Genomic DNA, 15641 nt, shown 5'->3' with positions numbered 1-15641 from the left:
CAAGCAACGCCTTAACCATTTTTATTGCTATGGTGTTATTTGTTGACATTTGCTGAGTGAGATTCATCATGTCACTTTTGATGTAGGCTAAATATTAGATATTTGGAACTAATCGACAGCGAATACCAATCAAATTTATATGCTACATTACTTTTTACCAGGGATTGAATCCTAAAGAAAAAGAACAAGTATCTCACTTATCATCTCTGTATACATATACGATATGTAGCATACCTCGAGAGACTTTTTTTTTGTAAGCTGGCATGATAGAGAACTGATTCTATATCCTATGATAAATTTCTTTCAGAAAGCTCCAAATGCGGGGAACACTGGCTCTGATGATGCATTTCAACTTGTTTTATACAGCTGTGCAGTAATCAACACGAAAGGAGCGAAAACAAAGCGAGAATCGCCATTTTTCTGTGGGGGCTGCCTATCCGATTCTGTTTTTTCGCACTTGTATAGGGACACGGCAGGTATTTCCGTCCATCGTCGTATGGGCTAAAACCAACGAAAGCAACGTACATTTGCTAGAACTCCACTATAGCAGAACGTTTCTCCTGATCTTACGATTTGGTACGTATGAGTTTTACAAAAAAGCGTCTTTTTTATTGGTTTTCGAGACTATGACGAACAGACGAAAATACCTGCCGTGTCCCTACAAGTTTGATAAATTTGTTATCATGGCTTGTTATGATTCGGAACAGTTTTTGCCTCTCTTTTATCGTTGTTCGTTATCTATTGAGAGCGATTTCTGCAAACCCTGATGGGAAGGATGGTTAGTTGGACACCTACTTAAGAAAGATGCAAAGAACTCTACGACCTCTTATAGGTGCCACGGGAGATATTGGGATTGTGTGGAAAGTTATGACAGTAGGAATCGTTTTGGTAGATCGTGAAACACAGAAAAAACTGAGATAGAAATACAAAGTAGGAAATGGACGAGCCTGGAACTGAACCCACGATTCCTTTTTTTTTTTTTGAAGGTTTACTGGCGGGACTCTGAATAGAGTAGAAACCTCTGCGCCAGGCCTTTGGTAATCTCGTTGCATAATTCCTTTCAAAGCAGTTTGCCAGCCGTACAGAGAACATGTCGTCCAAGAAGACGCTGTTGCAACTGAATCGGAGGGAATTACGTTCATGTTATATAGTCCATGAGTCTACTCGTTACAAACTTCGTAAGATTTCTTAGGTCAGTTTTGTCATTTTATTGTCAATGTCAAAACATGTCGTCATTTTTTATGTAATGTAGATGTCTATTGTTATTATGGGTGGTTAAACTCTATCGAAGCATTTTTTCGACTCGCATGCTGCATGTTGCCCAATACTTCATCGAAGAAACTGAATCGAGAGTTTTTTTTATTAGGCATAAGAAAAAAAAACAAGCTTATTACTTTTGAAGCAATTCTCCAGCCGTACAAGGATCATGTCGTCCATATTGACACTGTTGAACTGGTTCAAAAGCTTTTACATTTACAAGTTTGATTGATACCTATTATTTCCAGTTGTCCACTGAGATACTGTTATATTGATTCGAAAGATGCTATGTTTAGTTTTCAATTTCCCTTAGTCATAGTTATGCAAAATGTTTCGTACAATGTCACTTCGTCTTACCTATTTTATTTCACTTATTATGTTGTTCTTTGTTCTTCCATTTATTCGTCCAATACTAAACTTCAAGTCGTCCAGTTGCAAAAATATTTCGCAGGCTAAATTTTAATTACCGATACCGAAGAAATTTTCAAGTCATTTTCATTTTCATGATGTACTACGAAGAAATTTTCAAGTCGTGATAGTATATTAAAGTTTTATCACGTCTGATCTGCCTATTCCATCATACACTGATCCCTATCAATTTGTGGAAAACTATCCATAATGAAACCGTTATATAATTGTATCGTATGGTGGTTGAAAGTTTGGCGTTACTTTCCAACTTTCAACTTTCCCAGGTGCCACTTTGCCCATATAAAACTTGTATTCGGTGGGTCCATGTCGTACATGGTTTGAAACATATGCTTTTAAAAAAAGAACAAAATTTTCTTACCTTGAAGATAGTAGTGTATTAGGTGCCTACTCACTTATAAATAAACTGTGTTGTTCTTCAGGAATTACCAATCATTTTTGCCAGTTTTAGTCCAAGGCACATGGGAGTGGAAAATGTTGATGATGAAAATCCATTTAATTATTGTGGACCGCCTCTCAATTATTTTCCGTGTTATTAAATATTTGATTTATAAAAATAGAAAAGAGAAATCATGGATTAGTGGTATTTCAAAGGTGATATTCTCACGACGGTCGTTCAGAATGGTTCGACGGGTGCAGATAAGATCATCAAAGTACGCGAGCGAGATTTATAATTTGTAAAATTTATAACAATTTCGTTTTAAACCACATTTTTTTTTTTTGGTATCCAGCTGGAGCTACCTGGTAGCTTAAATTGTCAAGACTGGACCCGAACAGAAGTTTTGTTTCTACTAGGACCAATACTTAGAAGAACTAGTCTATGTTGACCACTTGAACACTATTTGTTTTAGTATTGTGATGGCTAGCAGAATCTCAAAATTTCTGTTGTAGTATACACTGCAAAAAATCCACACATTTTTATTGACAAAAATCTATTAATTTAACTTATGATGTTTATTTGTGCACACATAACCACTCTCCACGCGAAGCACAAATAAAATCTATAATCAAATGAAATCTATGTGTGGCCGCCAATATGCAGTTATCGAAATTATGTGTGGATCCATATCGAGTATATTTGTGTCCCCAAATTGCAAAGAATTATGTGTAGCACAAATATATTCAATATGAAGAATTTTCTCAGTGTAGATTTCCCTTTTACCCTTTTCCATTGTCGTTTCCCGTCAGTCTGTCGAGCAAATAATGGAAGTTCTAATTTAAAGCGTTTTAAACACACAACGAATGTTATCTGGCGATTTGAAATGTTAAATTTGAGCAGAATTTAAATGTAAAGTTTAGTTTATAGTTTCTTGGAGCCGACAATCAGTACCTAAAGGCAGTCTATGTTGACAACGGGTGATACCGTTGCCACCTCCAAGTAACACTTCTTGAAATAGGGATATAATTAGATGTTATGTTATTGATTATACCAACATTATTTAAATGGCGAAACACAAGACTAGACATAAGTTTTACCGTTACTAGTACCAATATTTAGCACAATTAGTTTATGTTGATGCGGTGAACACTGTTTGTATTGAGTATCGCATAGTAGCATATTGTCAAAATTTCTGTTATTGTTTATAATTTGTATTTCGTAGTAATTTTACAGTCTTTCTGTCAATTGTTAATCATTTATTGGATCAATAAATAGTTACAACGAAAGTGAATTAGTTTAACGTGGAGTAGAACATAGGGTTTCTTGGATATGACATTAGATACCTAAAAGCAGTCTATGTTGACAACGGGTGGTAATATTGTCACCTCCAAGTAACCAATCTTGAATAAAAATGTAATGAAATTTTTCAGATTGTGATCAAATCAGCGAAATTCTGCAAATTTTGTTATGGTAATAAGATATATTCGCTTAAGAGTTGTCTTCATATTTCACACATAGAAACAGGGTTTTGAATAATTGTGTATTTCGTTAAGTCATCCTAATATCTGAGTTCTAAGTAACGTCCGATGCTAAAGTTACATGATTTAAATAAATAGTCAGTATTTTTTCAATATAATCTGTTGTTGGAGAACGTATCATAATATAAAAAAGCAATTTTGAGAATTGCGTCGTCGAGCCATATGAGTTCAACCTATTGTAGCAAAGCCAGGGATACAAGTGTTAGTAGGTTTGAAAAGTTCATTTCCCAATAAGTCAAACGTTTCACACGATGTCACTTCATCTCACCCTGTTCAATTCACCCATCACCTATCTGTCTCAGTCATTTTCTGTACCTAACGTTATTCAGTTTAAGTCTATAATATTTGCAAATCATGTTGCGTCAACTGTTAGTTCACTAAACTTCCATTCTTCCCATCTAATACCAAATACCAATCTAATACCAAAGGGTTACCTACGCTGTACCTTGCCTTCGGAAATAAAAGTTCAACTTTAGCTTTTCATACACAACACAATACATAAACTCATTTTTGGCTCAATAAATAGTTCAATGATAATATGAATATAAACAATGTTATTTCAAGTTACCTAGAGTTTAATTTTTTATTAATTTTAAAGTGTTTGTAGAATGAATTTAAAAATCTCAACGATAATACACTCAACTAAAAGAAAATCAGCCTGAGATCATTACGCTAATAGAGGCAGCGAATCTACTTAGTTTTTTGCTACAAGTTACTGGTAATACTACAACAGATGCTGCTATTACTACGAAAAATATATTAACTATTAAGACAACTATTACTACTCCTAAGAGCTACAGCGGATGATCGTTAGCTTCCGAAGTCTTTCTTATTTGTGTATAAGGTTAGTAAAGACTCGTACTGGGCCCTGCCGGCTCCTCTAATCTTACGCATAGTCTGCTGACGGTAAAGGATGTGCCAGTGTTCAATGCGCATATTAGGGGCGTGGAGCGTCAAGTTTCAAACGATTTTGTTTAGGTAATTAAGAATTGTTAATTAGTCATCAATTGTACGCAGAGCCGTAGCGTGGACTCCCAGCGCCCTTGGCGAAACCTTTATTAGGCGCCCCTTATGTGCTATGTGCAGGGAGATTTATTTTTTTTTTTGCGGGGAGAGTCTAATGAATTTTTGCTTTATGAATTCCTAAAGCCTCTATAACCTGCATATGTTCCTTAAGGTAGAAAGTAAGGGTCATTAAAAGCCCAGAACATTTCTAGAAATCCGCTGAAAATTAACGATTTTCTGAAAGATTTAGTAAACTAACCCAAGTAAAAAAAAATAGATCCAGTAGTGTGTGGATTCACGACAAAAAAGGATTTAATTAGGAAAATAAAATAGTTCTCAATTTTTGCTTGCTATTCGATTTTGATTGCTATCGAACCTAGTCACATCAAGAAGAACCCTTATTGGCACGATACGTGAGAAAAGCTGGGACGAACAATAGCTGTCGTTATCAGGAATCCGTATGACAAAATGGCGTTCGTTGCGTGGTACCAACCGTCGGTCCGGGCGAGAAAGTACCTTCAGGAATACGAGAAGTCCCGGCACCTCTGGGCAGAATGTTAGCAACCTCCGTGATTCTCACTTGGCAGGTCTTACCAAACTCGGGGACGATCGGCTTCTTCACTACGCACCGCTCACTGGAAGTCGTCTGCCGACCAGATAGCTTTGGTCCACGGAAGTCGTCTCACAGAACTGGAGCCAACAGTTGTCAACCCCGGAAACGAATAACCAAACGTTGGCCAGCCAAATGGTAATTCCTCGCTCCGGAGTTGCACTTAGGCACGCGGAAAACTGCAAGATGGCGTTCTCGTGGTAATAACACCTACAGTTGGTGAGAGGCGTCGAAAAGGCGCACACATGCACGTAGCTGGATTCCCACTTAGTTCGTTCCCGAACGTCAAACTATCGGACTGACTATTTGGGCTGATTTACCACTTATCATCAAATTCCGAGTTTCACGAGGAATGGAATAAACTTCAAAGATGCGAGTTGGCTGTAGGTTTTTAGTATCTCGTACCTCGACTGATCGCTTTATTCCTTTCTTCATCGAAGACTCTGGAGCACATATTTTTGATAACCGTATTCTTTTGCCACCCACTTTGCCCGTTTTAAAATTACGATTAGACACTAACTTGACAAATTATTTCCCTGCATTCCAACACCATACACAAAGTGATACCATTCGGTAACAACCTGTATCAGTTATTGACGGAACAGGGCCTTCCGGAAATACGTCAAATGATTGATTATGTATGTAGTCCCCGAGAGAATCGTAATAAAAGGTTAAATTTGTATCATTTTGAACCAGTGAATTTTTGAATAATTTACCATCATTTCCTATAGCACAATTCTTGATTTTGGCGCCCCCCTAAGGCCAGGCGCCCTTGGCGGGGGCCAACCCGGCCAACCACACGCTACGGCGCTGATTGTACGTATGTTTCACAATATAAAAATATGCATGTAATTGGAAAATTGCTAAGGATCTAAAAAAATATTAAATAATGCGAACGCAATACAAAGAACAAAATTTATTGAGAGTGAATTTAGTTTAACTCCATTAATTCATGTATACCTAGATACTTGACGAACCACCGTCGATCCCATCATCCATGGACAGGGACCAACGTGTTGGTTAAATTTCAAACTAAAATTTTGTTTGTTTTTAGACCTAGTTTGCTTGAATCAAACGATAAACAAATACTCATTATAAATGTACTTCGTAGGTTGTTTTCAACTATAATTTAATGTCAATATAACATCTATTGTGGTTGTTTCAAACTAACATTTTATTTCCTACCTACTTAAATTTTGCTTGTTTCTGCCATAAGTGAGGTTGTTTTTATTACATTTCATTTGCAATAATCAATCTAAAATTTTAGGTAGATTCAACAAAATTATCAAGTTAAAGCAAATCGAATTTTTGTTGTACAGAAAAACAACCTTTGCTTTGGCTTGGAAATAAATAATATTGCAGGTTGTTTTTTTTTGTGAGTTCGTTGCCGTTAAACTTTATTGTTTTGCACTTGGTTTTGCATACTTCCTTCGCATACAGATTTCCGCAATTTTAATATTAAATAGGTATGTTTTCGTTTAGAAAACAATGTTTGTGTTACTATGGCTACAGAGTTATTCCCGGGACCTTAGATATTCTTGCAATAAGGTAAATACAGTTAAAAGTGAAGACCATTTTCTTATCTGACAAATTCTATGCGTTCTAGATGGATTCAGGCAGCAGAAGGTCTCGAGCTTGGCGAGTACGTTGGAGCTATGCTGATAAAGGTTCGGAAACAGATTCTGGAAGTTGGAACAATTCGTCATTGGCGTAGGAGATACATATGCCAAGGAGTCGACATCTACGAGGGACTACTTGATTATATTAGAAAATATATTAGAAAAACAATCCTATTTTGCATAATTGCATTGCAATACAAATAAATTATTTCAATCTTGATCTCATTTTCAGTTTTTTTTTTCTAATTAATACGGAAACGAAACTCTTTCTTGAAATCTAACAACCAAATCGATGGTTAATACAAGCTAACATATTACATTGTCCCAAACTAGTTTTTGTCGAAATCAATCTAATATTTACATTTGATTCAACCCACACTTTTGTTTGTTGATAGAGCTGTCAAAATGAAACAACCAAATTTAAGGTTGTTTCAATTAAAACTTTGTTAAAATGAATTAAAGAAGCTCAAGAAATGCAAATTAGAAGTCCAGGTTAATTCAAACTGAAATTATGGTTGGGCTATATTCAACCCGGGATTTTGGTTGAAATAAACTGAGATTTGTTTGTTTTTACCATATTTTTTTCTCCGTGTATTTATAACTCTAAAAAAAATGCTGTATATAGTATTTTTCATACATTGAAATTGATCGGTTGATCGATTTTTGTTTCTGAAATTTACCCAATTATAACCCATTACTCGTTAGTCATATGTAAGCGTGTACACTAAATCGATTCATGCCATGATTTGACGTCTATTTGTTTTCAGATTGAGCACTCACACACAAATATTATACACGGAAAATCAAATTTTTTTGAGTGTATTGAGTGTGAGAAAAAGATGACTGTGAGAAAAAAAATCTCGCAGAACTCTTATAAAGTGCAAAAAGCGCAATATATTATTGTTTATTTTTGTTGCTACACATATGCCCAAGCATCAATCGGAACATACACAACGATACGATTACAATATTGCTATTTCCATTTACTTTCACTAAAAATCTATCATATATGAAGTAAATGCAAATAGTCAAATTCCAATCTGACACTTTAAGGATAAAATTACAGTGATTTTTCCATTATTTAGTAGGGCCATCGGGAAAGATATCAAGTTAGAGAGGTGAACTTGTGCAATTAGGAGTCATACACAATTTCGGAAGAGTTTAAAAAGAATGGGTTGTGTGTTGTTATGTTTTTGCTTCATACAAACATGAAAACAAAAGTTCTTTTGTCATTAGTGGAGCCAGTGGACCTATTATTAAGTGAAGAACTGATCAAAACAACTAGGATTTTCATCGAGATACATAATTACCATATAAAAAATGAGTTAATATTCGACCACCTTCGTACGCATCCATACAAGACGAAATACGTGCTCAATTTCGTCAATCTGGGTCAATTAATCGTATCCTTAATCCAGTTGAAATGCAGAACAGTCGATCATCGAAGTTGAACTACTCTCGCAATCCGTATTATCAACCAAATCAAACTTTGAAAGTGATGCGCAGTTTTCACATAATTAAGCGTTCCTTTACCAGAATCGGGTAAAACGTACCAACCTGCAACAAGTCGTAAGAAAATCCCAGTTCGTTATTCAACGATGTCTGGACCTCAACGACATTAGTCAATCCTTCTCTGGTACTAACAATAATCAAAATATTATCTTGTGTTATAGAGGTGGAGTTTTGCAATAGAGTAAAGTATGATATTAAATGGTTTCATGTCTCCCTATAGACCATAATCTTGTCTAGGGAAGTAATCACATATTTTAAATAGTTTGTCCAGATATAAATAATATGGTTTGATCTCACCGGGATAATAAGGGTTCCAGACATTCCTCACACGATGTCTATGATTGTGCCCAATTTCTGCAACCGTCCTCCTGGTCCTCAGCTCAATATGAAGTATCTTGTGACATGATAAATCTTCGATCTCCAAGTATTGCGTTTGCGGATCCAGTACAGCAAACAATCTTCACCGATAATCAATTTCATTTCACCGATAATCATTTCCATTTTGATTTATTTTATATTTTTCAAAATGGCATTATTTTTTGACAAGCGTTTTTATTTCACAACCTCTTCCAATCACGGCTAACTGCGATTCTTCAATTTCGTTTTAAACTACATATTATGCTGTTAATAAAATTCTTTTACATATAATAAATTATAGATGAATGATCTTTCATCCCACCTTCTAGCGATCCTCACAAGCTTTATATTTCATTCAGGCACTTTTGAACGTCCATATCAAACTTGTTCTCGATAGAAATCTGCCTCGACCAACCTGGCAGAACGCGCCCATTCCCCTTTCTGAACCGAAGGGCAGGGAAAGTAGGAAATGGACGAGCCTGGAATTGAACCCACGATTTCATGCTTATAAGGCAGAAGTGGTAGTCACTAAACCACCGAGCTAAACCACTTATGTTGGTTTTTTAGTGTCAAGCACATAAGGATTTGTAATCTTTTTATTATGGGTTAGATAAAATTCTGATGAAGGGCTACGAAACGTCTTTGTTTACGGTGGGGCGTTTTGCCCAGGCACTTTTTGTGCCTCGTTTTGTTTTAGGAGAAATTTGTGAATAACATTAAAATCTTGCAACCTTATACAGTCCCAATATATTTGACCGAAAACAAATTAATTATTGCAATACTAACTGAGTTACTGCACCGATCAATGCCGTATTTAAAAAGCGGACGCGTGGTGCATGATCTCTAACAAATTTTAGCAAACCAGACGGTTTGCCTTCTCAAATGTTCCATTATCAGAATGTATGCCGGTTTTGTTTCTAAAGCGTTGAATATTGATTTCACTGAAAAGTATTATCAATTTTTACATGGAGTTAACTAGCTCATGAAAATTATGCCAATTTGAATATTTGCGTTTTCCTCCTCTGGAGTAAAGTGGTTTTTGCATTTTCAAAGTAGAATTATAATCTAGACCTTGCTATGAAATTCATAAAAATATTCCAGTTTACGTTTCACATGAGAACGACACTGTGGAATGCACGACAACAGTGAACGAGAAATATTTCAAAACTCACCTGTCCTTTTCTGACGTTTTGTAGTTGTTTCGATCTAAAACAAAGCAAAAAAGATAGAGAAGAATGAAAGCTGTAAACACATGCTACGGGAAATCTGCTGAAAAGTGCCTCGTTGAATGCCATTATAATATGGATGAAGAAAGGATATCAAAGTGATACTTACTTCTGAAACAACACTTTCTCGTCCGTATCGCGTAGATACACAAGCAAACAAGGATTAGGAAAGCCGCCAGGCATCCCCCGGCGATTCCGAGCAGGTAACTCAATTCCAGTGGTTCCACTGTTTGTGTTGGTGATCCGTATTTTTTATGTTTCGTTCATCCGGAGATTGGTTGTTTTGCGCCAAGTGGGTTCGGTGCGTCGGAAGCGTTGAAGAATGATGTTTCGGGTCGAGGGATTTAAATATGCAAAGAAAAACATTTCTCGGTAAGTGATAGCGGTCCATAGGACTGGGTTGGCGAAATTCGCTACATTTCATCGAATCGGAAAAAAAGAAAGCTTTGCCTTCAGAAGGTAAGTGGTGTTTACTTTTTTTCAATGCTGACCCTTTAACTTATCATCTATTAAAAAAAGGTTTAAATCACAGCTTTTATATTGAAAGGGCGAAATGGTTATGTACTTAACGTTAGATGAAGGAAACATTTAAGTAATCGACAGGTATTTCCGGTATGCTATTCCGATTCGGTACGCTCCTCTAAAATGGCTGTTGCCGAAGGGTAGGGCGATGGGGTTGAAACTAAACTTCTTTAAGCAGACCAGAAGTCTCCAAATTGGTGGATAAGCTAAAGCTAGCGAAATATATTTATTAATTATACGAGCTTTAAACTCAGTTAGTTCATATTACAATTTTTTAGTGTAAACCGTATTTTTGCCCTGTCTTTCAACAGCACGCATTAACTGGCATCGGCTATCTTCTAGTCGCCGCATCCTCACTGGTATTTAGATTCTATTTAATTTGTTGTCGTAATTCAACTATTACTTTGATTCTGTTAAACTACGTCTCAACTCTTTGTATCTAAACTGTCTCTGTCCACGATTTCGCTTTCACTCAAACTCTCACTCAGTAAAGTTTTAATGTTGAACTTTGTTCCAGGAAACACATTCAACAGAGCGAAATAGTATCGCAACAATGGCTGTTGCTGTTGACGAGTTTAGTACTCTCCATTTAATTCCACTACGTTTTGTTATCTTTGCTGATACGTATTTCGACCGCAACTGTGTGGTCGTCTTCAGTGTCTCGTACTTGACTCGACTTAGACAGTTGAATATCTTCCACTAAAAAGAGCATATAATATTTTTTTCTGGTTGTTGTACTATTTGGTTTATTTTCATAAATGGTCACTGTGGAATGTTGGGAAAAATGTATGGTCTGAAATACAATATTTCATTTCAACATCATGATGGTTGGATTTTTAGAAAAAACGTTTGTTGTTCATACGCCATCATGATAAGTACGAGAAAGTCATGAACATAATCATGAACATCTATGTGTTTTCCATTTTTCATATAAACAATTTAGTATATTCATGGCGCAAAGCTCTGACACCAACTGCGAGTTCTAAACACAAAATTGTTCGATACTCCAACAGCTTATAACAACAGCCTATAACACAACTGCTTCTCTTTAATTAGTGCAAGGTGCTGTTTCTAAAAACAGTGGAAATCATCTCAAAATATTCTCTAAGCACAGACAACAGACTGAACAATGTTAGTGTTTTCGTAACGACGCGACGATGAATAGTCAGCTGAATATATTCACCGGTGCTACCACTTCTCGTTCGTTTGTGTTCTTTGGTTGTTACTCACCTGAAAACATGCCCTCCACGCGCAGATTCACCGCGTGTCGGTCATGACCACGCTCATTCTCCACCACCAGATAGTACGGCCGCTGATCCTGCAAGTCAGCATCGTCGATATGCAACGTCGCCAGGTAACAGTCTTCCCGGCTATCCTGCGTCACGTCATCAACCCGAAAGCGGCCTTTACGAGCGGAGAATTTCAATTAGGCCAAAATAGTGATTAAAAAGTGCGAACGGGTGGGCTATATTTACCTATTCCGGATCCGGCTTCTAACCGCAGTGAACCCCACTCCCACGATACGTGCCGGGGCCGGGGGTCAGCGCACACTATCAGTGAAAGTGTGGCCGAGTCCCCCTTCCGGACGGACACCGAATGGCCCGAAGCAGTTGATGACGTTCGCAGGACCTGTGGCGCACCAACAACTTGAAGTGCAATCGGATCGGATGTGGCCGTCCTTTCCTGGCCATTGATGAAGTTGGTCGCTCGGCACTCATACTCGCCTTGATAGTCGTACGTTACGTTATCTATTACCAGTCTTGACTCTCGTCCTCTGTCGAGGAAGGGTTTTCCCTGTGTTGATATTCTATGGTGACAGGCGAAAGAGAAAATGGGTGAAAGATTTTATGAAAACATTGCGAAACAGCAGAAGGCGTAATGAAAAATCTGTCGCAGGCCAGTTGTGAAAGGCACTACTATAGGACCGCTTGAAAAAAAAAACTAGGTACCTTGGGTTCGCCGAGAAGCGTTAATGAATTTTAATTAAAAGTATGTTCTTTTCACTCTTATAAATACATTTCCATGGACGCTTCCGAGGTTGTTGGTTCTTTTTGAATAGAATTAATTCAACAGGAGCTTGTGAAAAGTAAATGAGACCAGAATACAAAATGAGATCCATGTTTGCAATTTAATTCGTATCAACTGTTCAATAGTTGGAGTACGATACTCTTTATTGTACAAATCCATCATCCATTTGTAAACATCATGTTTTCATGGGGTGTCGAGAAGTGTGACTATTCATATTTTTTACAGAATCGGGAAAAATGACCAATAATAGAAACCTTCCGCTGTGTATTTCCATGAAAAACATATAGGTAGTCGAAGGTGGCTGTGACATATGTTGTGACGTGCGTGTTTTTATTCACATATGTTTGAGTGAGCCATCTCTGATTTTCATGGCAATCTATGAATTCCAAAGTACAACACTCAATTCCTAATAAATCAGCTAAAAACAAATTTAAATTTTATTCAATCATATAATGTTTCGAGGCGAAAGAGTGATGGGCTTGGCGATGGGGGTGTATCTCTTTTCACATTTTACAGCTGACACTCCCATATAAACATCAAAATAAAATGCACCAGGTCTTGCAACAACCGATTGCGCAGATATTACCAGAGAACGATTTTCACGGATGTACGATTTTTAAAGCAATGATCACGATTGAAAATGAAAACCTTGATTCCTAGCTTCAAATAATAAATGTTGTTCTGAAAACTCAGATGTGAATATGTATATTATGTGGAAGATTATGATTTGAAAATTGTATTGGAGGTAACTATTTTCCTTCGATGGGACTCGAACCCACGACCCTCAGTACTGAAGAAGGAGTAATATTCAAACTTTTGAAAAGTGTGCAGGTAGCAATGTATTAATAAAAACTGAAAAAGACGCCCAACAAAAGAACTGTGCAAAATATTATTACAAGGGCTGCGTGGGTTTTAAATACTAGAAGAGGATTCTGATAGCAATTGATACATAATTTCAATTTTAATTTACTTCCACTCTTATTTAATGCCTTCTAATGAGAAGATCCAATATGAGATAACAAAAATAAAATCAGAAAGAAAATTATATAATCAATATTCATGCAAGCTTACCTTTGTACCCACTTGTACGTGGGCTGTGGATTTCCTTCCGCCACGCATTCGAAGGCAGCGGGACTGAACAGCGGCGCCGTTGTTAATCGATCCGGGCCTGCCGATAATATCTTTGGGGCATCTGGAATACATTTCGGAGAAGGCGTGCAAATAGCGTGAAATCAGTACCGATGGGAGGCATTTATTATTCATTTGTATTGCGAGTGGATATCTCTCATTCCAGGTATACAATTTCTGTAACTTACATTTAACATCTAATTGAACCGAGAGGGTCTCCGAGGTTCCAACGGAGTTTTGCGCTTGGCACGTGTACAGGCCGGCATCTCGCCTGCCAACGGGCCTGAGCTGGAGTGATTCTTGTAAACTAGCTATTTCGGAGCGACCCGCTCGTCGCCATACGATGCTGGCCGTGGGATTGGCATCCGCCTGACAACGCAAGATGAGCGAATCTTTCCCTTCCTCCAGATCAATTTGAGGCGCACCGAGCAGTCTTACTGTGGGTGCATCTGAAATCAAAAGATAGGTCGGTATGTAATAAACTTTCAATTTTCTCTGGAATTTTTCATGCACTGATTATTTTCATTTCTCTGTCAAACTGTTGAACATTTTAGTATTTTTGAATTATATTTTCATCATTGAATTCACAGGAATATGTGTACTGATTTACAGATTGATGAAGTCAAATTTCTAGCTTAGTTATATGAACCCAATTTAGCTGCAGTGCTGTAATATTCATTTCGCCTAAAATAAAATTATTTGTCTCATTTCAACAACGAATTTCAAGACAAGGCAAATTATAAGATGGCAGATGTTGAGTAAATTTACAATTTCGCTTATCATAACGCAGCTCCAACTTCAATATCTCAAGGCATGACAGTAAAGCAGTCACTAGCATAGGATCAATGAGAGTCCTGGTCAGTAGGGGTATCATGACCCCATTTGGTATAAGGGTTATTTTTCTTAGCCGATAGTACAGGTCTCATATGTTCGCAAAATAGTTGATTTTCCTTTAGTCTTTGTCGTTTATGTCGTTTGCATTAAAAATGAACGAAAAAAATCGACTGGTTTTCCAATAATTGTGTGAAAGCATCAACACGTTGCGTCTTCTTTTTATATCCAAATAAGAAATATTGATACTTGTAAAGTAAGGTGGCTCAAAAACACTTTTTCAAATTTTTTGATGGGCCGCACTTTTATTCGGTTTGATGCCCTGATGCTCTGGACAAAATTTCAGCCAAATCGGTTAACGTTTGGGCGGTGCTAAACTCGTTGGAAGTTTATATGGAAAAATGTATGCAGAAACATCCAAAAACAGTGATTTGCAGTTGGACGGCACAATTTACGATGAAGAACCATGATACTCATTCAGTTCTTGTAGATTCAAATACAGAATGTTATGCTGAAAACCGAAAGAAGATTAGAGTTTATTAGGCAAAGATATTAGCATTTTACTGAAGTGTTGTAGAGCTGAATTTATTTCTATTCAAAGGTAAAAGAAACGAAATTTGCTCAAACCCCATTTCAGAGAAATGCTAATAACTTAGCCGGGCAAAATTCATTCTTCTCGCGGTTTTCTGCATAACATTCTGTATTAAATTTTTCAAGATCTGAATGAGTATCATAGTCCTTTATCGTAGGTTGTGCCGTCCTACTACAATTTGCTGTTTTTCGATGTTTCTGCACCGCCCAAACGTTGACCGATTTGTTTTTCCAATACTAATTTGAGCCACCCTATATGTATGGTATAGATCTTCTTCTTCTTCTTCAATGGCTCTACTTTCCAACTGGTACTTGCTCTGCTTTCAATTTAGTATTCTATTGGCATTTCCTCAGTTATTAACTATAAGCTTTTCTATGCCCGCCATTGCATGAGTATGTATTTTGTGTGGCAAGTACAATGGATACACTATGCCCAGGAAGTCGAGAATGTTTCCAACCCGAAAACATCATAGACTGGACCGAGAATCGAACTCGCCATCTCCGGATTGGCATTCCTACGCCTTTGCTCGCAAGGCTACTGAAGACCCAATATATGATCTAGATAAGGAGTTCTTATTTGCGTTGTCTGTAAATCGAATCTGGTTTGAATAT

The 15641-nt window shown here is 37.1% G+C and overlaps 1 protein-coding gene across 1 annotated transcript in view; it reads right to left on the bottom strand.

Annotated features, from left to right (window-relative positions):
• LOC134220093 (synaptogenesis protein syg-1) overlaps nt 1–15641 on the bottom strand; it is a 577445-nt gene that overhangs the window by 179040 nt on the left and 382764 nt on the right. Inside the window, exons 6-11 of the mRNA XM_062699069.1 lie at nt 13796–14056; nt 13551–13671; nt 11927–12258; nt 11682–11855; nt 10039–10155; nt 9876–9909 (exon numbers count right to left, since the gene is read on the bottom strand). Coding sequence (XP_062555053.1) covers nt 9876–9909; nt 10039–10155; nt 11682–11855; nt 11927–12258; nt 13551–13671; nt 13796–14056 — 1039 coding nt within the window. The remainder of the gene's footprint in view (nt 1–9875; nt 9910–10038; nt 10156–11681; nt 11856–11926; nt 12259–13550; nt 13672–13795; nt 14057–15641) is intronic.

The sequence above is a fragment of the Armigeres subalbatus genome, chromosome 3 (assembly GCF_024139115.2).
Source record: "Armigeres subalbatus isolate Guangzhou_Male chromosome 3, GZ_Asu_2, whole genome shotgun sequence".
NCBI classification, from domain to species: domain Eukaryota; kingdom Metazoa; phylum Arthropoda; class Insecta; order Diptera; family Culicidae; genus Armigeres; species Armigeres subalbatus.
The sequence above is the reverse complement of the archived record's forward strand: the minus strand, read 5'-3'. Positions and strand labels throughout refer to the sequence as shown.